This window comes from Mobula hypostoma, chromosome 1 (assembly GCF_963921235.1).
Source record: "Mobula hypostoma chromosome 1, sMobHyp1.1, whole genome shotgun sequence".
NCBI lineage: Eukaryota > Metazoa > Chordata > Chondrichthyes > Myliobatiformes > Myliobatidae > Mobula > Mobula hypostoma.
In genome coordinates, this window is record NC_086097.1 from 237,060,174 (window position 1) to 237,087,366 (window position 27,193).

General features: G+C 40.2%; 1 protein-coding gene across 1 annotated transcript in view; it reads right to left on the bottom strand.

The window, feature by feature from the left end:
• The window catches only part of csmd3b (CUB and Sushi multiple domains 3b), a 2,345,756-nt gene that overhangs the window by 112,053 nt on the left and 2,206,510 nt on the right, over positions 1–27,193 (bottom strand). The window contains exons 51-55 of the mRNA XM_063066157.1: positions 23,222–23,395; positions 22,852–23,025; positions 13,543–13,716; positions 5,116–5,301; positions 4,508–4,681 (exon numbers count right to left, since the gene is read on the bottom strand). Of these exons, the coding sequence (XP_062922227.1) occupies positions 4,508–4,681; positions 5,116–5,301; positions 13,543–13,716; positions 22,852–23,025; positions 23,222–23,395 (882 nt within the window). The remainder of the gene's footprint in view (positions 1–4,507; positions 4,682–5,115; positions 5,302–13,542; positions 13,717–22,851; positions 23,026–23,221; positions 23,396–27,193) is intronic.

Here is a 27,193-nt window from a genome sequence, read left to right on the forward strand (position 1 = left end):
CAAAGACCCTTATGAAGGATTTTGAGGATCACCTGGAAGGTCAGATGTGTTAGCACCTGCTTAATGGAGGAGGCCACCATGAACAGCATCTCCATCACAATAAAGTAACAACAATTCCGATGGATAGGTTATGTCACCCAGATAGCTAACATATGTCTCTCTAAACAGATCCTTACATTCCCAAGTGAATAAAGGTCAGTGAGCCCTGGGAGGCAAAGGAAAGTCTTCAAAGATACTATCAGCCTGAAGGAATTTAACATTACATCTAAAATCTAGGAAGACATTGCACTCAAAAGTTGTACCTGGAGGAAATTTGTTCAAGATGGAGCTACGCTGCATGAGTACAGCCTCCGCTGTGCCACAGAGAACAAGCGGCAGCTGTGAAGTGAGACTGAACCCAACCACTAACCACAGCCGCCATTCACTATTGCTCGCACTGTGCCAGAACATGGGGAGCTTGGCTCAGCCACTGGAGAACTCATCAGCAGACTATCCTTTAGGAGAACGTCATCCCACCATCAACTGCAGTGCATTGCAGGAACCCACCACTCTCTGTGTAAAAATCCTTCCGCTGACATCTCTGAACGTGATCCCACTTACCATAAATGGATGGCTTTTGGGTGTGGAGAGGTTGTCCTATTATGTGGAAGAATATAGAACTATTTAAAAATGATTGATTGGCCATACCGGGCAGAAATGAGGTGATTTTATTTTTCTCTCAGTCATGATGCAAATATTTCAAATTGCTTGTTGTTCTTTCATTTCCCTTAGTTACAAACTAATCTCACATATGAAACAAATTTCACAACATAAGCCAGTGATATTGATTCAGATTCTGATTCTGCTTTAGATTTCAAACTAAAACAATTGCGAAAATCACACCAGGAAAAAGGATCAATGCATTTAACATTGATCTGATAAATATCCTTCAATTTCTTGATTAAAAAGCAATTTTGTTTGCCCAACAGGTCATCACAGAATTTCCAGTATCTGATTGAACATGATTACTGTTGCAAAGCTATCTGCAATTGGCAATTACAGTTCGGCGCTCAATGTGATCATCCCCTCAATATTTATCACCGAGCTTCTAAATCTGGGTCTCTGCTGGATCCATCATTTCCTCATTGGGAGTCTATTGTCAGTACCAATTGGTGATAACATCTCGCTGACAATCAATACAAGCACATGTCAAGGATACGTGCTTAGTCCACTGCTCTACAGCCCTGACACTCATGATTGTGTAGCTAAGCTCAAACAACAACTATTGCTGGAAAAATCTCAGATAGTGACGAGGTGGTGCTCAGGAGTGGTTGAGTGGTGTGACAATAAGCTCACACCAGTATCAGCAAGGCCAAGGAATTGATTGTGGACTACAGGAAGAGGAAGTTGGGAGAACATATACCAGTCCTCATGAGTGGTCAATGGTGAAAAGGGTGAGTAGCTTTAAGTGCTGATAAAGGGTCTCGGTCTGAAATGTCGACTGTTTACTCTTTTCCATAGATGCTGCCTGGCCTGCTGAGTTCCTCCAGCATTGTGTATGTGTTGCTTGGATTTCCAGCATCTGCAGATTCTCTCTTATTTGTGAGCAGCTTTAAATTCTGGATGTCAACATCTCGGAGGGTCTATCCTGGGGCCAACACATTGATGCAGTCGCGTAGAAGGCATACCACTGACTCCACTTCATTATGAATTTGAAAAGACTTGGGATATTGCCAAAGACTGTTGCAAACTTCGACAACTGTATAGTAGGGAACATTCCGAATGGTTGCATCAGAGCCTGATATGGAGATCTCAATGCACAGGATCACAAGAGGCTGTAGAGGGTTGTAGGCTCTGCCAGATCCATCGTGGGAACACTCCTCCCGACATCAAGGCCGTCTTTAAGAGGCAATGCTTCAAGAAGCCAGTATTCATAATTACCATCCCAGGCAATTCCCCCTTCTCATTACGACCATCAGGAAGGAGGAGGTACAGGAATCTGAAGACACACTCTCAACAGTGCAGAAATAGTTTCTTCCCCTTCGCCATCACACATGTACGGTACCTCTTGATTCCTTTTTTGAACTACTCATTTAATTTGAAAATTTATAGCAGTTTTAAGTATTTGCTGCAAAACAACATATTTATTTAATTATTGAGATACAGCATGGAATAGGGCCTCTCAACCCTTCAAGCTGTGCTGCCCAGCAATCCCCCAATTTAATCCTAGCCTAATCACAGGACAATTTACAATGACCAAATAACCTACTAACCAGTAGGTCTTTGGACTGTGGGAGGAAACCAGAGCAGCTGGAGGAAACCCATGCGCTTACGTCGAAAATGTACAACTCCTTAAAGGGGGTGACGGGAATTGAACCCTGGGTCGCTGGTACTGTAAAGTGTTCTTCTAACCACTATGCTACCGTGCCACCTTCCCGAAGTCCACAATCAGTTCCTTGGCCTTGCCGACATGGAGTGTGGGGTCGTTGTTGTGACACCACTCAACCAGCTGATCTATCTCACTCCTGTACACCTCCACGTCACCATCTAAGATTTTACCAACAACAGTGGTGTCACCTGTGAAATTACAGCTGGCTTTTCAGCTGTGCTTAGCCACACGGTCATAGGTATTAAGATTGTAGAGCAGTAGGCTACACACACATTCTTGACATGTACCTATGTTGATTTTCATCAAGGAGATGCCATCACTGAGACATACTGACAGTGGACTCCCCATGAGGAATTCGAGAATCCAGTTTAGATGGAGGCACAGAAGACCAGATTTAGAAGCTTGATGATTCATTTACCACTTTAAACTTTACATTATGTAAGACAATGATAATAATATTGATTCTGATTCTTATTCATTAGAAGTGATAAATGAATCTCTAAAGCTACAATACCTGGAAATGTTCTCTGTTTAGGAATGGACAATAAGGATGGCTTGAATTAAAGGCAGTGCTCAGTTTATCAAGCAGTAGGTATTAATTTACCAACTAACGTTTGATTGCCAACTTTTGCATGTTGGTTGTTTGTCAGTCTTTGTGTGCCGTTTTTCATTGATTCTAATGTTCTTTGTTCTGCTCTGAATACCTGCAGGAAGGAATAGAAGTGTAGACTATCTTCTAAATGGAGAGAAAATTCAAAAATTTGAGATACAAAGGGACTTGGTAGTCCTCATGCAAGGTTCCCTAAAAGTTAACTTGCAGGTTGAGACTGTAGTGAGGAAGGCAAATGTAATGTTAGCATTCATTCCCAGAGGACTAGAATATAAAAACAAGGATATAATGCTGTGAACAACAGGAATTCTGCAGATGCTGGAAATTCAAGCAACACACATCAAAGTTGCTGGTGAATGCGGCAGGCCAGGCAGCATCTGTAGGAAGAGGTGCAGTCGACGTTTCAGGCCGAGACCCTTCGTGCTTAGTCCTGACGAAGGGTCTCGGCCTGAAACGTCGACTGCACCTCTTCCTACAGATGCTGCCTGGCCTGCTGCGTTCACAGGCAACTTTGATGTGTGTTGATATAATGCTGTGGCTTTATAAGGCACTGGTGAGGCCTCACTTGTAGTATTATGAGCAGTTCTGGGCCCCTTATCTAAGAAAAGATGTGCTGACAATGGAGAGAGGGTTCAGAGGAGGTCACGAGAATGACTCTGGGGATGAAAAGGTTATCATATCAGGAGCATTTGACATCTCTGGGCCTGTACTCGCTGGAATTTAGAAGATTGAGGGGGTATCTCATTGAAACCTATCAAATATCGAAAGGCCAAGATAGACTGGATGTTGCCTATGGTGGGGGAGTTTAACAGCAGAGTGCACAGCCTCAGAGTTGAGGGACATTAATTTAGAATGGAGATGAGGAGGAATTTCTTTAGCCAGAAGGTGGTGAATCTGTGGAATTTGTTGCCATGGGCGACTATGGAGGCCAGGCCACTGGGAGTATTTAGGGCGGAGGTTGTAAGCTTTGCTTAGGTTAGTCAGGCTGTGAAATGTTACAGGGAGAAGGCAGGGGAATGGGGTTGAGAGGGAAATGGATCAGCCACGATGAAATAACGGAGCAGACTGGATGGGCTGAATACCCTAATTCTGCCTCTATGTTTTATGGTCTTATGGTATAAGAAAATGAATCTCAGGATAGTATATGGTGACATATGCATATTTTGAGAATAAATTTACTTTGAACTTTGATCTATTTCTCAAACTTCCTGTTGTTAATAAGGCAAGAAGAAATATATTTATTTGAATCCCTTGTTGAGACCTATTGGAACAACGTTAGGCATTTCCCTATTGTCTAACTACAGTAAAATAACTTTATATAGCATTGCAACTTATTGTTTCCTGGCCATTATGATTAATCATTTATCTAACCCAAAAGCAAACGCCCTTCTGGTCTCTCAGAAAGCTTGGTGGCCATCAAAAATATGACCAGCCCAATCTATTAAGCAAATTGAGGTTAAATTAAGTCAAGTTCAGTGCTGCAGCTTCTCTTAACAGGGATAATTTTCATACGTATATATCATTCATACCAGAACAGTGAGGCATGGAGCCACTCCAGTGTCCATTCTTCTGGCAGGTACGTGTTGCAGAGCCAATAAGCATCCTCTTCCCAGCACAGGAGTAGTGAATAGTTGCCCCAAATGTAAACTTATCACCGGTCAAAATTGCATTTGGCGGAATACCAGGATGGCCACAGTCAACCACTACGTGAAAGGTATCACAAGATGATTCATAAGGCAGAATTTGCAAAATTATAATTTCATCTTTATGCTCTTAGTCACATGAAGATTGTGTTGTTGAAATATGAAAGATTTCAGCTTTGATAAATTGCCGGCACTACAGCTTTACAAATGCTCCACACATATTAAATTCCTGTCTGTTCACGTGAAAAAGACCAATGCAACTTGCCTTGACATAGTCAATTAAATAAATTATACATGAATGTATTATAAGCAAACATTGTCAAGGAGTAGATATTATCTTAATGAAACAAAGATAGAATGTGTTCATAAATAATATTTTTAAAATTTAGTTTTAATTCACTTAACTTTTTTCAGGAAAATACTTATTACAGTGCCTAGTGAATACAGAAAACCAAGCAACCAATAAGATAAATATATTTAACAAAGGTACTTACAGGTACATTGAGGTAAGGGCTTATCCCAATACCCATTGGACTGGCAAGTCAGCACAGAAGATCCAAACAAAAAGTACCCAGAGTTACAGTCATAATATACCATGGAGCCAAAGGTGAAATTTCCATATTCTATCTTGCTTTCCCGAATGGAATTTGCAGGAATTCCAGGATCAGAGCAGTTCACCACTAACCAATAAAAAAAGAGCAGCAAATTAAATATGATTTTAAAGTTCTGAGTAATTTCACAATTTTTCCTTTAGAACATAACTAAGTTTCAACCATAAACTCAAGAAAGTCTGCAGATGCTGGGAATCTAAAGCAACGCATACAAAATGCTAGAGGAATCAGCAGGTCGGGCAGCATCTATGGAAATGAACGGACAGTCGATGTTTTGGGCCGAGACCCTGAGCGCTGAAGAAAAGTCTCGGCCCGAAACATGGACTGCCTATTCATTTTCATACATGCTGCCCGACCTGCTCAGCTCCTTTGGCATTTTGTGTGTGTTGCTTTTAATTCTCAACCACCTTGCTAGTAAATGATATCTATATTTAGCATTTTTAAACTAGAGTTAGTGATTCAATTTGAAATGACTAAAGTAATGTAATATAGCATATGCATTTTTGTAGGGCCATGCTTCTTCAAATAAATCACTATTTGACTCTGATTTCCTCTCTTCATTTATCTGGAAAGTGATAATGAAGGAAATTCAGATAGTGTACGCTTGAAACATTAATTCACATTTGTTGAAAGTAGTTCTTATTTCTCTGATTCTAACCCTACTAAAATAAATGGAGCCAAGCTGGCATAGCTTCGATTCTTAGATTGGTTTCAAGGGAATGAAAATCTGAAAGACCAGTCACAAAGCACAGAACTTAAATAATCACCAACAAAATGAAATATCCTTTTATTCTTCACCAATGGCTATTTCTTTGAAATTTAAATATTCTTATTCCCTTTGAAGATGTAAGAAATAAAGCTTGATTTACCATAGCCAGTACTGTAATAAACTGTTATTCTACAAATTATGCATGTAATATATTCTGAAACTAAGTAACCAATAAGGTGCTAGATGTTCCTTATTAACCCAGTCTTCTGAATTCAAAATTGCTAAATTCAAAAGATTGGAGTTTTTAGCATTCCATTCTGACCATGCTGCATTATTCAAATCATGTCATTCACAAATTCAGTGTATTTTTAGAGTAAAAGCATCATTGAAATATTAACGTAGAATTTTTCCATGCAAATGTGTGTGTGGAAAGTTGCTGATCAGTGCAAACAATTGCTATTTCATCCAAGTTTATTTGAACATCAGTTTGAAGGGTATCTATGTATTATTTCTCACTATTGGAAGCTTACATGTACAAGTCACGAGTGACGGGAGCAAAGGCAATATGTATCTGCATTTTATTCCAAGTTGAAACAGTAAAGACTTTGCTTCCAATCCTTTGTATACACATATTAAGCTTCTTCAAGTGATCTCAGCAGGTGTTACTCTGTAGTCTCTCACTCTGCCTAATTATAATGTCACATAGAAATCAGACGTAATGAGGTAGAAATGATTTTTTAAATCTCTGGGATGAAGTATCGTTTTCAAAACTGGTGTTTCCAAATTCGGCTCAGCAGCAACACCTAACAAAAAAATTGAATTAGAGCTTCCTGAAATTTACTATCCATAATTTACAGTGCGGGTTCCGAACCTTTTTTATGCAATGGACCAATACCATTAAGGAAGCGGTCCGTGGAGCCCAGGTTGGGAACCACTGATGTACTAGAGTGGGGTGAATTTGGATGGGGAGAGGGAAGGAAGTTGAGGGTGGCAAGAATCATAATGTTGCTTTATCATAATGCAGTGAAATCAGATGTATATCTTACCTTTAATTCAAGCCCTCCAAAACAAGACAAACTGCAACATAAACACGTCATAAAAAGACAGACGACCAGCTGGCTTGTAGGTGGCAAAGAACAAGAATAAAGGTGGCCTTTTCTGGTTGGATGTCAGTGACTAGTTGGTGTTCCGCAAGGGTCAGTGTTGGGACAATTTCTTTTCACGTTGTATGATTTGGATGATATCTTTGTGACCAAGTTTTCAGACGATACAAAGATAGGTGGCATCCGTTAGTCTTGCGAGACCATGGATCTGCGCCTGGAAAGTCTTCACTCTCCAGGGCGCAGGCCTGGGCAAGGTTGTATGGAAGACCAGCAGTTGCCCATGCTGCAAGTCTCCCCTCTCCACGACACCAATGTTGTCCAAGGGAAGGGCATTAGGACCCATACAGCTTGGCACCAGTGTCGTCGCAGAGCAATGTGTGGTTAAGTGCCTTGCTCAAGGACACAACATGTTGCCTCGGCTGGGACTTGAAATCACGACCTTCAGGTCTCTAGTCCAATGCCTTAACCACTTGGCCACGTGCCCACACAAAGATTGGTGGAGGGGCAGGTAATGCTGAGGAGGCAGGGAGTCTGCTCAAAGATTTGGACAGATTAGGAGAATGGGCGAAGAAGTGGCAGATGGAATACAAAGTAAAGAAGAGTATGGTCATATACTTTGGTAAAAGGGATAAGAGCATAGACTGTCTTTTAAATATGGTGAAGATTCAGAAATCAGAGGTGCAAATGGACTTGCGAGTCTTCGTGCCGGATTCCCTAAAGGTTAACTTGCAGGTTGAGTCAATAGTAAGGAAGACAAATGCATTCACTTCAAGAGGGCTAGAGTATAAAAGCAAGGATGTAATGCTGAGGCTTTATAAGGCATTATAAGTACTTGGACTATAGTGGACAACTTTAGCACAGAGGTGAGCAGGAATTTCTTTAACCAGAGGGAGGTAAATCTACGGAATACACAAGCTTTTTTTTTACATATATAACCTTTTCCATTTTTTATGTGAGTAAATCTATATTAATTTGTACATTCACAAGTGCACATTGAGATAATATAGAAAATAATTAGGCACTCAAATAGATGTTTATGTACAATTGTAATTCCACTCTGTTAAACTAAATAATGATAATAGTTGTTATAAAAATATTAATAATAGTGGTTGAATACTAATTTCCATGTATCTCTTCTGGTCCATTTCTTTCTGGTCCAAAATTTCCCCAGATCTTTTCTTTACTTGTGTTAATTCCACATTTTTCCAAAAAAAGAGAACAGTTAACATTCGAGCCAAGGGTGCTTCCGTTAACACTATTACTATGTTGGTGAGGCAAACAGTATAAACTGTTTGGAGAGTCATCTAAAGTCTGCTCGCTCTAGGGTTATAAATTCAATCCATTTATTGAAATTTGATAAAATTTTTCCTTTTGAATTCTCAGAAGTAGGTAATCTTTTCCATTTTAAATATTTCCAAAGTGATTTCATGCCAATCTTCTAATGTAGGTGATGTTGGATTTAACCACTTTTTGGTGATTGATTTCTTACTTGCCACTAAAAAGGCCTGCAGCAGCTTTATATCTTTCTTCTGTTCCAAAAACAATACATACCCCGAGTAGAGAGTCTCAAAGTTCAGAGCTACCTGAGTCCTATATACCTTAACTAATGTTCTGTGAATACCTTCCCAATATAAACTTAATTTAGGGCAATCCCAAAAATTATGGAAATGATTTGCCTCCTTGGAGCCACACCTTCTCCAACACGCCACGTTTGTGTCTCCATATTTTTCCTGGTATGGGGTCTTGAAGTATCTTATAATATTTTTCCAACAATGTTCTCTCCGAATCAAAGAGTTAGTCGAAGACCACTGGAAGCTGCATATTTTAGAAACCGTAGAAACCAGAGAAAAACTACAGCACAGAAACAGGCCTTTTGGCCCTTCTTGGCTGTGCCGAACCATTTTCTGCCTAGTCCCACTGACCTGCACACGGACCATATCCCTCCATACACCTCCCATCCATGTATCTGTCCAGTTTATTCTTAAATGTTAAAAAAAACCCGCATTTACCACCTCGTCTGGCAGCTCATTCCACACTCCCACCACTCTCTGGGTGAAGAAGCCCCCCCAATGTTCCCTTTAAACTTTTCCCCCCTCACTCTTAGCCCATGTCCTCTGGTTTTTTTCTCCCCTTGCCTTAGTGGAAAAAGCCTGCTTGCATTCATTGTATCTATACCTATCATAATTTTATATACCTCTATCAAATCTCCCCTCATTCTTCTATGCTCCAGGGAATAAAGTCCTAACCTATTCAACCTTTCTCTGTAACTGAGTTTTTCAAGTCCTGTCAACATCCTTGTAAACCTTCTCTGCACTCTTTCAACCTTAGTAATGTCCTTCCTGTGATTTGGTGACCAAAACTGAACACAATACTCCAGATTCGGCCTCACCAATGCCTTATACAACCTCATCATAACATTCCAGCTCTTATATTCAACACTTTGATTAATAAAGGCCAATGTACTAAAAGATTTCTTTACGACCCTATCTACCTGTGACGCCACTTTTAGGGAATTTTGTATCTGTATTCCCAGATCCCTCTGTTCTACTGCACTCCTCAGTGCTTTACCATTTACCCTGTATGTTCTACCTGGGTTTGTCCTTCCAAAGTGCAATACCTCACACTTGTCTGTATTAAGCTCCATCTGCTATTTTTCAGCCCCTTTTTCCAGCTGGTCCAAATCCCTCTGCAAGCTTTGAAAACCTTCCTCACTGTCCACTACACCTCTAATCTTTGTATCATCAGCAAATTTACTGATCCAATTTACCACATTATCATCCAGATCATTGATATAGATGGCAAATAACAATGGACCCAACACTGATCCCTGTGGCACTCTGAGAAGCAGTCCTCCACTACCACTCTCTGGCTTCTTCCATTTTTCCCCCAAGCCTCCTCTGAAAGTACCAACCCCGCTTCTTTCTCCCACTTCTCTTTAACATACAATGTGTCTTCATTTTTGGCATGAGAGAGGGCATTATATAATTGAGAAATTGATTTACTTGGTATTGAACTGTAAGCCGAATTCAGAATCTTGAAAAATTCTAATTCTATTGTTGATAAGTCTGTATATCTACATCTCTGGTGAACATGATGCCGTACTTGGAGGTACCTAAAAAAGTCATTGTGTTCTAGGCACAACCTGGTGGAGCATAAACATTCAACAATGTTATTTCAGTACCTTCTATTCTTCCTGTGGGCACATGGCCAAGTGGTTAAGGCATCGGTCTCGTGATCTGAAGGTCGCTAGTTCGAGCCTCAGCTAAGGCAGCGTGTTGTGTCCTTGAGCAAGGCACTTAATCACACAGTGCTCTGCGACGACACTAGTGCCAAGCTGTATTGACCCTTGCCCTTCCCTTGGACAACATCAATGTCATGGAGAGGGGAGACTTGCAGCATGAGCAACTGCCGGTCTTCCATACAACCTTGCCCAGGCCTGCGCCCTGGAGAGTGAAGACTTTCCAGGTGTAGATCCATGGTCTCACAAGACTAACGGATGCCTTTAATATTATTGTTATTCTTCCTGTAATTCTTACAAATTGTCCATCCTTGTCTTTAGCCTCTGAAATATGTTCATAATTAAGAGCACTTGATATTAAAGTAGCTACTCCTCTTTTGTGGCCCAGTTTATATGATGAATAAAATACATGCTTAAAGCCCATTCTTTTTAATTTTTCATGTTCGGATTGGCACATGTGCATTTCCTGAAGGAAAGCTATCTGTGCCCTCTCTTTTTTCAATTTAGACATAATCTTATTTCTCTTAATTGGATTCAAAACCCCATTTACATTATAGGAAATTATTTTTACCAGTTCAATTTGCAATTTCTCTAACAGAAAAAAAAATCACCAGTAAGCAATCCCTTCTCAATAGTAAACCAGAACATAAAACCAAACCCTAGGCATTTTTGAACATAGAACATTTGAAAATTTTTCCCGACTTCCAACAGTGAGGCCTGAGCACCGACCCGCCTCAGTTCAGAGGGATAACCCTTGTCTCCAGTCTGTGTTAGAGGGCCCTCCGCGGTGTGAACAGCCATAGAGGATTCTCTCCTTTTTATGTCTCGACCATATTGCTATCATTCAAGTTATTCCATCTAGATTATTTTCAATGATCAGCTTTCATTTTACTATTAAGTACGATTTACTCTTTTCAGACATTTCTCAATTATTCTACACTCTCTGTACGTTTGCGTATGAATACTTGCAGCCTTTCCTTATAGCTTGACACACTGGTTCGAGTGGAGCGTCCTCGCTGTACTGGCTGCCATGACCACTGCCAAATCTTCTCCAGTAACAACTCCGGTTGGGTGATAACCTTTAAGGGTAGTCCCCGAACCACCAGATCCAACGTTGCCTCTTCCACTGTAGCATAGGTTTTTGTCCCTTCATCGTAAAAGACCATCAGCCGAGCTGGATACAGGGTCTGAAATCTGATGTTGTTTTCCTTCAGGACCCTCCGTGTTTCCGTGTATTCCTTCTGTCTGGCAAGGATCCCCGGTGCGTAATTGTGGTCTAAACTGACTTTACAGTTGTTCCACATAAAGCCTTTCTTTTGCCATGCCAGTTTAAGCACTTCTTCCTTCATTCTGTAACTGAGAAATCTGACGAAAATCAGTCTGGGCTGGGCATCTGCCGGGGGTTGTGGTGCCAATGCGTGGTGGGTCCTTTCTATCTGTAGGTCTTTTGCGTCTGGTATTTCACGGTTCTCTCTAAGCAGATTCTCCATGAAGGGAATCACCAATCCGAGTTTACCTTCAGCTCCTTCGGGAACTCCGTAGATCCTCACATTTTCCCTTCTTGAGCGGCCTTCTTGGTCTATTAGCTTCCACTGGAGCTGCTGTTGTAGCTTCATCATTTCTCCTATCACTTCCTCTGCGTTTTGCAGCCTCTCCTCAGTCCTTACAATCCTCGCTTCGGCTTCATCTAACCTCAAATTAGTTTTTTCCTATTTCTCCTTTAATATCTTCCAGCTGTTTGTTGATATCTTGTCAGAAATCACGAACCTCTCCAAGGATCAGATTCACCGATTCTTCCACATTATCTGCGTCCTGGCTAGCCGTGGGGGAGCTAGGCCCCTCTTCTTGCTGAGTCTTTTTATATTTATCAGCCTTCTGAGCGGACTTTTAATTCTTGTACTTAGACTCTATCCTTGCTCCTTTTATTGATCTGGTTATACAATACTAAATATTTGTCTAATTTTGACTTTGGGGCAGTTTACGTTCTTTTTTGTCGAGAGACCTTTTCCTACGCTGCCATTCTCTTGGTGACCCGGAAGTCCTCCCAGTTGAGTATATTCAAAGTTGATGTTGATAGGTTCTTGATTAGTAAGGGTATTAAAGGTTAGAGAAAAAAGGCAGATGAATGGAGTTGAAAGGGATAATAAATCATCCATGATGGAATGGTGACTTGATGTGCCAAATGGCCTAAATTTGCTCCTAAGTCTTTTGGTGTTATAGTCTAATATAGTTTCAAATCAAGCTGACAAAACATCAGATACAATACAGGTCCTGAAGACGGGTCTCGATCTGAAATGTCGACTCTTTACTCATTTCTATAGATGCTGCCTGACCTGCTGAGTTGGTGTATGTTGCATCAGATACAGTTTGATATTTATGCTAAAGATAAAATCATATCTCTCAGTCCACCTCGTCAAAGCCCTTTGCTGTTCAGTTGTGTAACTGTACTGCACTTTCTCAGATATGATAACACTCTTTTCTTCATTTTGTTTTCCTTTTATATTACCTTAATATAGAGTAGACAATAGACTGAATGGCCTAGTTCTGTTCCTATATGCTATGGTCTTATGTATGGAATGATCTGTCTGGATGACATATAAATGAAAGCTTTCAATTGGATCCCAGTACATGTGACAAAAATGAATCAATTACTAATTAATGTCTTCAAAATGGATTCTTCCACATCAAAAAAACCCAAGTGCACATAATGTGATCAGTTCAAATGTCACAAGTGAGTAAAATTGAATTGAGAGCTTTTCATATTCCAGTTGAACTTTACCAAAATTCAGTAAAATCCTGGTTGTACCACTATTAATATCAGTTTTCCAGGGCTTCTGACTTAATTCATTCCTGCCTCTGGCCATCAAACTGTACAACTCCTCCCTTGGAGGGTCAGACACCCTGAGCCAATAGGCTGGTCCTGGACTTATTTCCTGGCATAATTTATATATCCCTATTTAATTATTTATGGTTTCATTACTATTTAGTTATTTATGGTGCAACTGTAACGAAAACCAATTTCCTCCGGGATCAATAAAGTATGACTATGACTATATTAGCATTTCTTGAGACGATGAAGCTGTATGCTACAAGGTAAACTAAAATTCTGAACATAATCTGAACTACTTTAATACCACAATCAAATCCAAATGAAAGTATACTGAATCCATTACAATACCATCTCGTATCAGTGTTTGGTTTCTTCACGCATACAAATTATTGCAGTGTATGATACAATCACTATCATTTTTGACTCTTACCTCTACAAGTGGGGATTGACTGGCTCCACTGTCTGTTTGTCTGACACTGGGCTTTGACTGACCCATCCATCACGTAACCAGTGTTGCAAGAAAACGTTACAACATCATTCAGATTGAAACCGTTTCCGGACGTTTTCCCATAAACTGGATTTCCAGGATGACCACAACTAATTGCTGGAAAAAACACATAAGCGACAATCTGAAATTCTTAAAATCCTAAAAATAACTTTGGAAGTACTTATAAACATGCATTAAAGAGATTAACAATAGTTCTATTAAATTAACCAGTAGCATTGATCATTAACTAGCCACCAAAAACTTCGGTCATCCACTGTAATGATGGAGTAAACTTCCTCTCTAAGCAAAGAAAATAAGCATATTTATTTATATGATACAGCACAGAATAGGCCCTTCTGGCACAGCAATTCCCTGATTTAATGCTAGCCTATGCATGGGACAATTTACAATAACCAACCAACCTACCCACTGATATTTCTTTGGACTGTGGGAGGAAACCAGAGCACTTGGAGGAAATCCACACAGGGAAAACATACAAACTCCTTACAGGCAGCAACGTGAATTGAAACCAGGTCGCTAGTACTGTAAAGCTTTGTGCTAACCAATATGCTGCTGTGGAATAGTGCACTGACTGGCTATGCGTGGTTGTCGCTGGTTTGACTTGATGCAACATTTTGAAGTGTCTATGTTACACTTTACCCTGCAGCCTTCTTACAGTACCCAGCACCATAAAATAGTGGCTGCATCACAAAATTGAGATTATTGTCATATGCACAGGTGCAATGAATTACTTGCTACATCATCTGAGGCACATAACATCAGATAAGCAGTATTCTCAAGAGAAAAATATAAAATATATAAAGAATACATTGAACAATACAGCATAGGCACAGACCTAACCCCAACAGAAACATCAATTAATGGGAACACACACAGAGTGTTGAAGGAGCTCAGCAAGTCAGGCAGCTCCAGAATAGAATGATCTCTCTTTGGAATAGATATAAGGAGGAATTTCTTTGTAAATTGTATTTGGACACCTCTCTGTACCATAATCACTTTATTCTGCTCTTTGTTGTTGTTTTACCTTGCACTACCTCAATACACTGTTGCAATGAATTGATCTGTGTTCTTATCTGTGCAGGATACATGGTAGTGTGGAGGAGCAGAGGGATCTGGGGGTACACGTCCACAGATCCCTGAAAATTGCCTCACAGGTAGATAGGGTAGTTAAGAAAGCTTATGGGGTGTTAGCTTTCATAAATCGAGGGATTGAGTTTAAGAGTCGCGAGGTAATGACGCAGCTCTATAACACTCTGGTTGGGCCACACTTGGAGTACTGTGTCCAGTTCTGGACACCTCACTATAGGAAGGGTGTGGAAACATTGGAAAGGGTACAGAGGAGATTTACCAGGATGCTGCCTGGTTTAGAGAGTATGGATTATGATCAGAGATTAAGGGAGCTCGGGCTTTACTCTTTGGAGAGAAGGAGGATGAGAGGAGACATAATAGAGGTATACAAGATATTAAGAGGAATAGATAAGAGTGGATAGCCAGCACCTCTTCCCCAGGGCACCACTGCTCAATACGAGAGGATATGGCTTTAAGGTAAGGGGTGGGACGTTCAAGGGGAAATTAGAGGAAGATTTTTTACTCAGAGAGTGGTTAGTGCGTGGAGTGTACTGTCTGAGTCAGTGGTGGAGGCAGATACACTAGTGAAATTTAAGAGACTACTAGACAGGTATATGGAGGAATTTAAGGTGGGGGTTATATGGGAGGCAGGGTTTGAGGGTCAGCACAACATTGTGGGCTGAAGGGTCTATACTGTGCTGTACTATCCTATGTTCTATTATCGACTATTGGTAGAGAGGACGTGGAGAGGCTGTTTCCTATAGTGGGGGAAGTCAACGACCAGAGGCACAGCCTCAGAATAGAAAGATCTCCCTTCAGAGCAGAGATAAGAAGAAATTTCTTTAGTCAGAAGATGGTGAATCTATGGAATTCATAGCCACAGATGACTGTGGAGGCCAAGTCACTGGGTGTATTTAAAACAAAGGTTGACAGGTTCCTAATTAGTAAGGGTATCAAGTATTTCAGGGAGAAGGCAGAAGAATGGGGTTGAGATGGAAAATAAGTCAGCCATGATTGAATGGTGGAGCAGACTTGATGGGCCAGATGGCCTAATTCTGCTCCGATGTCTTATGATAAATGATCCATTTCACTGTATGTTTTGATGTACATGTCACAAATAAAACTAATCTTCCTTTATATTTCTTTCTTGTATTCTGTTTCTTTTCAAATGTTAATCATCACAAAATTGCCAAAAACTTTGGAAAGGAGCACAGAAAAGTCATTTCCTATACAAATGACCAAAGAAAGATCAGCATTTGGAAGAGCTCACAGGTTGAAAGGATTGCAATTGGAATTGGATGAGCCTTAAGGGAATACTGATCAATTGTGTAGGAATAACAAAAGCAAATTTATTTTTTAGCTTTTTTGACATTTCTTAGTCTTGACGATGTAAATACATGGAAGGATCCAGAACATACAAGAAGTAAAAGAATGATAACCGAATTAAAAATATACAGCTGAGCTGACATCAGGTGAGAATGGAATGATTGAACGAATAACTGGGTGGGATATGTAACAGCCAGTTGGTGCAGTGCAAGTATGTGTCACTCACATTTACCAAAAGCAACACGTGCAAAGTGCTGGAGGAGCTCAGAAGGTCAGGCAGTGGCAACGTAGGGGAATAAACAGTTGAATTTCAGGCCAAGACCCCTCATTCAGACTGGAAATGAAGGGGGCAGGTCAGATTAAGGTGGTGAGGGAGAGGGGTAGGAGTACAAGCAGGCAGGTGATAGGTGAGGGAGAAAGTGGGTGGACAACGCAACCCTCTAATTGGTTTTTACAAGTGCGCGGACCGACCTTGCCCTGAGCAAGATATTTTTTACACGGCCTGAAAACTATGAAGTACTTTAAAGCATATATCGTGAATTTTTTTTTTTGTTTTTACGACTGCAGTATGTACATATACACATATTTTATATGACAGTTGGGAAGAAGCTGTTCCTGAATCATTGAGTGTGTGCCTTCAGGCTTCTGTACCTCCTTCCTGATAGCAGCAATGAGAAGAGGGCATGCAAACAACAGGAATTCTGCAGATGCCGGAAATTCAAGCAACACACATAAAAGTTGCTGGTGAACGCAGCAGGCCAGGCAGCATCTCTAGGAAGAGGGCATGTCCTGGGTGATGGGGATCCTGAATGATGGATGCTGCCTTTTTGAGGCATCACTCCTTGAAGATGTCCTGGATGCTATGGAGGCTGGTGCCCGTGATGGAACTGACTGAGTTCACAACTTTCTGCAGCTTCTTTTGATCCTGTGCAGTAGCCCACACCCCAGATACTAGACTGTGACGCAGCCAGTCAGAATGCTCTCCATGGTACATAGGTAGAAATTTGTGAGTGTCCTTGATGACATACCAAATCTCCTGAAACTCCAAATGAAATATAGCTGTTGTCATGCCTTCTTTATAATACATCGATAACTAGGGACCAGGATAGATCCTCAGAGATATTGACACTCAGGAACTTGAAATTGTACACTCTTTCCACTTCTGATCCCTCTGTGAGGACGTTGAGTGCAAGGTTGCTGTTGTGACACCACTCAACTTGCTGATATAGCTCATCACTGTATACCTTCGCGTTTATGGAATAATTATACAAAAGAAAACCACAGCTGCGCAGCAACAAAGAACATGTGCACGTGAACATTTTAGTTATTGCGCGGTCGTGCACCCGCGCAACTTAGAGGGAACAGTGGAGGGGAGGGGGTATGGAGTAAGAAGCTACAAGGGGGATAGGTGGAAGGGGTAAAAGGGCTGAAGAAGAAGAAATCTGATAGGAGAGAAGTACGCAAAGACATTGTTTAAATCTGTTCTTAAAAATGTGAGTTTAGTTTTATTCTCATTAAACAAAAAGCACGAAGATGACACAGTGTTAAGAAATAAACCAAGCACTGCTGCTTACTCAACTCAAAGATACCCGCAATGCATATAGGAATTATGCAACGCCTTCGATCTGTAATGTAGTCCCTGTAAATTACTACCCTCTAGTGCGTACTAACAGCTTGAACTATTCTTAAAATTAAAAAAACATCCGACCAATAGAATAAATACTCTTGTTTTCCACCGGATCCTGCATTATAAAATTAATAATATCCTTTTCCCAACATCAAGCATTACTTTCAACTTCAAACAACGCAGGTGAAACCTTCACATCAAAGAAAAATACCTCCTCCTGAAGCATACTAAAATCAATGTTATAAAGCAGCTGCAGATAAAAGGAAATAGTACTGTGAATATCAGGAATCTGGAATTAAAAGCAAGTTTTCTTGGAGGTTCTAAATCCAAACATTAGGCTGCTTTTTTAACATTATAAATTTCTAATAAAATATCTTGATGCCAATGGATACCTCAGTGAATTTCAGACAGTCAATGTTGGAGTTCAATTCATCTCCATAACTCTTCTCAACTTATAACCTTTTGATTATAGTTTTGTTGTTCATTTCTAACTAACTATTTTTGCTCATAACATTGGTAGGTATTCTTTACACTTTCATTTTCACTCAATCTCTGCTGATAAGTGCTTTTTCTTTTTAAAACCTCTTCAAGTGTAAACCAGCATCAAGAACCCCCAACACCCAGGACATGTTCTCTTCTTAGTGCTGCCATCAGGAAGGAGGTACAGGAGCCTTAAGTCCCACGTTACCAGGTTCAGAAAGAGTTGTTACCCCTCAGCCATCGGGCTTCTGAACCAGTGTGGATAACTTCACTTCAGTGTGGATAACTGAACTGATTCCACATTAGTCCTGACGAAGGGTCTCGGCCTGAAACGTCGACTGCGCCTCTTCCTATAGATGCTGCTTGGCCTGCTGCGTTCACCAGCAACTTTGATGTATGTTGCTTGATTCCACATTTCACCACATTCCAATGTGGACTTTCAAGGACTCTCCAAACTCATGTTCTCGACATTTATTCCTTACTTACAACAAAATCAATGAAAAAAGACTCACAAACTACAAAATATGCCAAACTGTACAAATACAAATAAATAAATAATGTTAAGAACGTGAGTTTTAGGGTCCTTGAAAGTAAATCCACAGGTTGTGGGATCAGTTCAGCATTGAGGTGAGTGGACAGCAGAACAGCATTTCCCTGCAAGCTTAATAAGTCTTAAGAAGTTTACAAGTTTCGGACTTTGACGAAGAGGGAAAGCGTTGCAGGGAAAGAAGGAAGAGCGGGCAGGAAGATGATGGGATTTGTTATCTGCGTGGATGGTTTAGGAGCCATGCAACTATTTTCTGTCTTTCTGTATTGTATTTTGATTTGAGCCTTTTTATTATGGCTTACGTTAATTTGCCATGCGGGTTTGAGCAAGATAGAAGTAAAGGAGTATAGTCACGTATTCGCCCTTTGTGTCGTTAGTTTAGTAAGAGAAAGACAGAACAAGGATGAATATTTTTTGTTGACTGCTAACTTCACTTATTATACTCGTATCACTAATTCTTCATACGTCGTTAATATTGTTAATTTTATTATCACTATTGTTAATAGTTCATCTTTGCTGATTTCGTAATAGAGGATCGAACATATTTTTATCAACATGGAACTCAGTTATTTGGAAGCACTTCACACCATCGCTCAGTCTCTTAGCAGTTTTGTTTTTTTTCTAAGTAGCCAGAACAGATGGGAATTTCATTATTTTACTTATTGCATACATCAAGAGCTTGGTTTTGTCTGTATTACGGCCAGACTTTAAAGAATGTAGGAGCTCATCCTGTCATTCTGTGTGATCACATTTCTGGAGTTCCTTTGTGTCCTGTTCATTGGAAAGACCTACAGGAAATGGATATTAACTCAAAAACATTGACAGAAATGGCAGCAGGCTGGAAAGGTTTCATCAGATTTTCCTCAGATAACTGTCATCCTTTGTTTCCATGTCCAAGCCATAGCGAGCTTCAATGAGAGGCTGTGTTTGGCATGCAGGCATTCTGAACCACAAAAAAAATCATCTGGGAGCCGAGGGATGGAAAAAAAAGACTGGAAGAGTTAGAAGATTGTGGTCTAATGCAAGGCAATGTAAGAAGTGGATTGGACTCAGGAGCTAAGGCTGGGATGGGGAGAAATTAAAAAAGCATCTAGGAAAATAGTGGGTGAGAAAGAGGGTGATTTGAAATGCTGTAGGTGATCAGAAGCACAAAGTGGTTGAAAAGACTTAGAGAAGAATACATTAACACATACAGGACTGTGCAAAAGTCTTGGGCACATATATGTAGCTATGGTGCTTGTACGTCTGCCGGGAGTAAAGGATATTGGGAATGGCGAGAGTGGAGCACCATGGGAGGGGTGTGGGACAGGTGGCAGAGAAGGGGTGCTAGGGCCAAGTCACACAGGTGCAAATACACCCAACACTAAGATACCACGCAAGGTCATTTGATTCCAAACAGTTGCCTTATCTATCATTACTAAATGTGTCTTTTGTGCTTCCTGCTTCATCCCCTTTACCCAACCATGATTCTCCTCTCCCTGCCCCTTTCCTACTCTCAGTCCACAATAGAGACCCATATCTGAATCAGGTTTATCATCACTCACATATGTCATGACTTTTTTTGTGTCAGCAGTACATAATCTTCATAATCTAAAAAAAATGACTACAATACTGTGCAAAAATCTTAGTTACCCTCTCTCTATATATATATGTGCCTAAGACTTTTGCACAGTACTGTAAGCTTAGTGAATAAATACATTGCATCCACCAGTTTAATTGTCCAAATCTAGCAAGTTGCAACCAGTAAATGTCACATCCTTCCATATATCAAGTTTTCTCAATCCCAGAAAGTTTAGTCAGCAACCTGCAATTAAAATGGCAATCATATAAAAGGGTTAAAGTCATATAAATGGAATACTGCAGCTGCCCAGCTCTTAGATTGCTAGCCCCTACACACCTCTCCTCTCCACCTAACTTCTGCTTTATATCTATTAAAAACTATATTTTCTTTTTATTTATTCACCAGATGAAGATATCATTGGCTAAATACCAACCTTTTAATGTGTAATCTAAATTAGTCCTGAAAACAATGGCTTGAAAGCCATTTTGGGGGCAATTAAGATCAAACATCGTGTTGTGGGCTTTGTTTAATCTGAGTAAATACAGAAGGCTTCCTTCCCTGAGTTGCATGAATGAACCCAAATGGATTTTATTTTACAATGATCCAGTAATTTTTATGTCTATTAAATAATTATGCTCTGCGGAAGGCTAGATAGGATTTAAGATCAGTTCAGTAGTTCAAGCTTTTGGAATCGAGTCCAATAACTTTGTTGTCATATCTTTTAAACAAAAAAATGAACTGAGGTTTTGAAGGTCACCCTCAACAGAAAACCAATCCTGTCTGAGTTAAAACACCTCCCGTTCCAAAAGATCCTTGACCTAAGATGTATGTTACAAATGTGGACAGAAAGGGCAGAGGATCAATTAAATAGCAATCGTTCATTGTCAAAATGGGACGCTAATAATAGTTACAATATTATTGATCTAAAGATTTTTTAACAGAATGTGGATATACATTAAACTTGGGACTTTCTCGGTACCAATTACATAAATTCAAAACACAGGGAACTTTACTAGATTCATGATAGATAAGGGCATCAAACTTTATGGACAGAAGGCAAGAGAATGGGGAAAATAAATCAGTCATGATCAAATGGCAGAGCAGATTCGAGGATATCTTCAAAAGGCGGGTGTGTCAAGAGGGCAGCATTCATTATTATGGACCCTCACATCCAGAACATGCCCACTTCTCATTGCTATCCTCAGAGAGGAAGTACAGGAGCCTGAAGACCCTCGGTCGATGTTTTAGGATTAGTTTCATCCCCTCCGCCATCAGATTTCTGAATGGTTAATGAACCATGAACACTACCTCACTGTTTTGTTAAGTGCAACTTATAATACTTATATATTTAAAGTAACTATTTTATATATTACACTGCACTGCTTCCACAACATGTCAGTGATAATAAACCAGATTCTGGCTGCATAGAAACACTCTCCCCCTTTACAAGCTTATCAGTAACATTGCAGATGTACTTCCCCTTTCCAACAGATCATCTTACTTGTAGATTAACTTTCAATTCTATTCAAATTGTTGCTTCACATTAGCCACAGTGAAGAGAAAAGAAAATCCCATTGTAACATCACTATATACAGTTTTGTCTGTGGATTGTCACCTTGTTGCGGTGGAGAGGCTTGTGTGGTCCTGTGATCCTGAGAGCAAGGCCGTGTGGAGCAATGCTCCTGGTAGGACCACCCATGGTGGTAAGGTCGAGGGTGAGGTCCCTGACAAAGAACAATCCAACGAAGACCTCAACGGCGGAACAGGCGGACAAAGTTACTTCGAACTCAACGGCTGTGAAGGCGGATGAAGGCTGCATCAAATCCATCAGCTCCGATCGTCGTGGTTTCCATGCCATTGGAATCAGTTGGTTGATTTGTGAAGTATCGTGTGCTTCTTGGAGTGCAACATCAAGTACACGTTAAACAAATACACACACAGGCATCTTCACTCTTCAGAACGAAGACCATTATCCTCGACCTCAAGGGGCAGCCAAGACGACGACGACAACAGTATTGTGTTGAAATAAAGAGATATGACTAGTAATGTGACCTTAGCTCAATTTTTTACAATCCACTGAATACACTGTCTTTCTTTAAGAATGCACTGACGTCACCAGGGTTAAGTTATTGAGCTATAGTACAAAATGTCAGCCATCTATTATACAATATTCTGTTTCCCGGTCTAGGCTAGGTTCAACAGCATGGAGATAAGAATGAAGGAAACAGGAAGACGTATGTTCAGAGAGGTTTAAATTCCTAACAGAAATGACAACCTTTCCCTTCGCATCAAACCTGGCAAGCCTTATATGCTACCCCGTTTCACCCATGCATTATGGATAGTCATCTGGTTATAAAAGAATTCACGTGCTAATTGGTAAATTACACAGCTTGAGCACAGATTCCAATATGTTGGTGTGCAGGCAGCCTGTCTGTACTGATGACCGATTTCTGTAAAGAGGACATTGATGGCTCCTTCTGTGCATCACACACTCATGACTTTGGCAGCCCCCATATTTACAAGCTGTGGCAGTAAACAATATCAAAATAAACTTGAATTTGACTTTGTGTCCATCATGCACGCTCACAAAACTAGAATAAGATCTCAAACAAGCTTACTTACGCACACAAATCGGGAGCTGTCCAGACCAGTTGTGATCTTGCTGACATATTCGTACGGATGAACCGATCAAACGAAATCCAGGATTGCATTGGTAAACCACTGTATCTCTGTAACCATAATTCTCTCCAACTACTTGCCCATTGACTATTGGATCTGGAACTCCACAGTGGCCAGCTTAACAGTGAAAATAAAAGGTCATGTGGCACTTTCAATTTTAAAAAAACACTTCCTTTGAAGTTCAGCAGAAGTACAACTAACATTTAGGATTAAGCACTTTAATTCTGAGTGCACAAAGTATAATTGAAATTTTAAAACCAATCTAGTTGTTAAAGGGAAGAAAAACAAATGTATTACTGTACAGGGGTCATACCTAAACACTTGGTTTCAGTCCCACTCCAAAGTCCGGATGCCAGGCATTCTCTGACTATCGAACCAACTAATATGTAGCCTGTGTCACAGGTCAAGATGGCAGTAGCTCCAAAGGTAGTTTGAGTTCCAATCTTTTTACCATTCGGAGGATGTCCTAATTCTCCACACGATATAACTATAATAGGAAAAGAAGAAAATTCATTCTTGTATTACTATCTCTCAGTATGCGTTACTGACACACAATACACTAATTAGGTTGCATATACTGTGCCTTAGGCATATATATAGCTAGGGTGCCTAAGACTTTTGCAGAGTATTGTATTTGTCAATGTGGAGTGGAGAGCAAGTTTGTATATATGGCAAGAGCAAAGGATGTTGGGAAAGGCAAGGGTGGAGTTCTGCAGAAGCGGTGCGGGACAGGTGGAAGAGAAGGAGTGCACAGATGCAGACACACCCAGCCCTGAGACACCAGGCAAGGTCATTTGATTCCAAACAAAAGAGTTTATTGATCATTACAAGAAGTCCCTCTGGTGCTTCCAGCTCCCTTCTCCCTTTCCCAACCATGATTCCTCTCTTCCTGGCCCCTTCCCACTCTCGGTCCATAACAAAGATCCATATCAGAATCAGGTTTATCATCACTTACGTGTCATGAAATTTGTTGTTTTTTTTACAGCAGTAATACATAAACTTATCACTGTGCAAGAGTCTTTGACACCCCAGCTATATATATATGCCTAAGACTTTTGCACAGCACTGTACCATGATAAAGTGACTTAGCAGTGCGAACAAACAGGACTCATTCAGTTTTCCCAGCTCCATTGTGTTGTACCAGAAAGCAGCAGCACCAAGACTGTGCCTATGATTGCCCTCACGATTGTCCCATAGGATTTCTGAATCAGGGGCAGTTTCTTCAAACGAAAATATAACTCAGGTTTGTGGCTGCTAAACTCTGTCTCCTTTCAGGCAACACCCAGTGGTTTGGGGACACACTAACTGTTTTAGTTGACAGGTATGCAGGAATGTATTTAATTATAAATATACACATTTTAACATGAAAACACAATAATGGCGGGAATAAAACTAGCAATTGCAATATGAGTAGGAATAGTTAAAATTTCCTTAATTTGAGTAAATGTTTGTATCCATTGCGTTTTCAGGGAGAGTTTTATTCACATTTATATTCGAACTTACATGGAGAGGCATATTTGGCCCACAACAGCAATACAGGCACAGTTTGTTGGCTTCTACTGTCTAGTTGATCTTTCATTGATCTTGTTATAGTTACTATTCTATAGATTTGCTGAGTATGCCCACAGGACAATGAATTTCAGGGTTGTATATTGTAACATATATGCACTTTGATAATACAATTTACTTTGAACTTTCTCCACTCTGACTTCTTTCTCGTTCTTCCTGAACTAAACATATTACTCAGAGTGTTCTCACCAAGCTTTGTTGCACTTATTTTACCTTCACCATTTGAAAAAAATTATTCTTTTGTCAATGTGCTTGTTTATCTTCTGTGATTATTCTATTAATTTGCCTCAAAGTCCAGTGCATTAAGTATCATAATTCTGAGAATGTTCTGCACCTCTCTCACTTGCTGAGTAACATCACCCTATTTTCCAGTTCGAAGGTAATACATAACAAATTTCTGTGCTGAGAACGTTGAAAGTGAGTCAAATTAAGTTTTAAAATAATATTTACTCTGACAGCGTGGTCTTGCTCGTCCCCAGCTCCAAGTTCCATTAGCCAAGCATGTGATTGTGGTGGGGCCAAGTCGGTAGTAGCCAGGGTCACAGGTGAAGACAATCTTTGTTTTAAATTCATAATTTGATCCATTCACGATTCTCCAACTACCATGCTCCAAAGTGAAAGAACTGATGCTGGGGCATGTTATCACTGATAACAAGACAGATAATAAACTGATTAATTATAAAGGCCAAAAATCAGATACAGTAAAATACATTCATTATTGTGTTACAGAGCAATACAATTCCCGTTAACAATTATCAGAATTCAGGCACACCATAACTTAAAAAATGGGATGGATTTTGCTCTCAGCAATTTTGTACTCGTACTAACTACATTTCCGGAACTAATATAATGCCGCACTCTTGGCCGGAAGTTCGTAAGTTTCAAGATCAGACTGATCACTGTGAATAATCAGTAAGGAGCAGTGTGGAATTTGAGCCAGGAAAATTTAACTCAAAGTCAAATCAGCTTCAAAAAATAAACTAAGGGGTGGGAATAAAGATAACATAAGAAACAAATGAAAATATAAAGAAAGGTTTATGTCTTACAAATCAACTTTAATTAGAATCTCAAGAAATAAGACTACATTAGACAGAGTTGATTTTATTTAAGTTAACAATTTTTGCCTAGTTTGCCAAGTAGTGCGAACCAATCAGGAAGTCAAAAGGCAAACATGCCACATACCACATGACTTCTTCACTTCCTATCTACCTGAATAGCCACTTTCAGGGAAATTTAGACTTGAACCCCATTGTCCCCTGTTCATCAATTATCCCTTGTCGCCTGCATTTACTGTGTACGTCCTGCACATATTTGACTTCACATTAAAGTGAAAAGTAATTTTTCAACCGAACTCTTAGGGGGTTTTGTAGAAATGTGAAAAGCTGTGATGTTGAATTTGGTGCCATGTGAACGAGCCTTTCAGTCAACCATCAGCTTGATCCAATCATTAAATTTCAGACTGGCAGAAGTCAAGCAAGGTTGCTGGCCTGAAATGTTATGAGCCCATGGAAGCTGGTCCACAAGGTTAAAGATTAGTGTTTGTCAGATTCAGAGCAGGCTGGCAAATCATCTTGACAACAGGAGCACATGAGGATCTGCAGATGCTGGAAATCGAGAGCAACACACAGAAAATGCTGAAAAATTCAATAAGTCAGGTAGCATCTATGGAAATGCATAAACAGTCAACGTTATGGGCCGAGACCCTTCATCAAGACCTGATCAAACCCGATGAATTGATGATAATCAGTACTGACGTTTTAGAGGTTCTGTCCTGTGTTCAGCACATAAGTGTCATTACAAAGAAAGCATCACAACCCCTCTACTTTCTGAGAAGTATGCAAAGGTTCAGAATGTCATCTTAAACCTTGACAAATTTCTGTAGATGCATGGAGGAGTGTATACTGACTGATTGCATCACATCCTGGTATAGAAACATCAATGCTGTTGAACAGAAAAGTCAGAAAAATTTGAGTATACAGCCCAGTCCACCATGGGTAAAGCCTTCCTCAACAGTGAGGAGATCTACAAGGAATGCTGTTGTAGGAAAGTCGCATCCATCATCAAGGACCCCCACCATCCAGGACATGGTCTCTTCTCAAAGATGCCATCAGGAAGGAAGTTACAGGAGCTCCAGGATCCACACCACTAGGTTCAGGAACAATTATTATCCCTAAACCATCAGGCTCTTGAACTAGAGGGGATAACTTCACTCAGTTTCACTCTCCTCATCACTGATCTGTTCCCACATCCTATGGATTCAATTTCAAGAATGTTCATCTCATGTTCTTATTGTTTATTTGTTTATTTATTTATTATGATTTATTTGTTTTTTTTCCTTTTGCATTTTTACAGTTTGTTGTCTTTTGCACATTGGCTGCTTGTCCGTCTTGGTGTGTGTAGTTCTTCATTGATTCTGTAGTGTTTCTTTGGATTTGCTGTGAATGCCCACAAGAAAATGAATCTCAGGGCAGTATATGGTGACATATATGCACTTTGATAATAGATTTTCTTTGAACTTCGATGAGCAGTCTCAGCCCAAAACGTTGACTCTTTATTGCTCTCCATAGATGCTGCCTGATCTCCTGAGTTCCTCCAGCATTTTCTGTCTGTTGGTAACAGGAGGTGGTTGTGGTTAAGGGCTGCTCTTCTGATTGGAAGTCGGTGACCACTGGTGCATGAAAAGAGTCCAAGCTGGGATCTTTGATGTATGTGATAT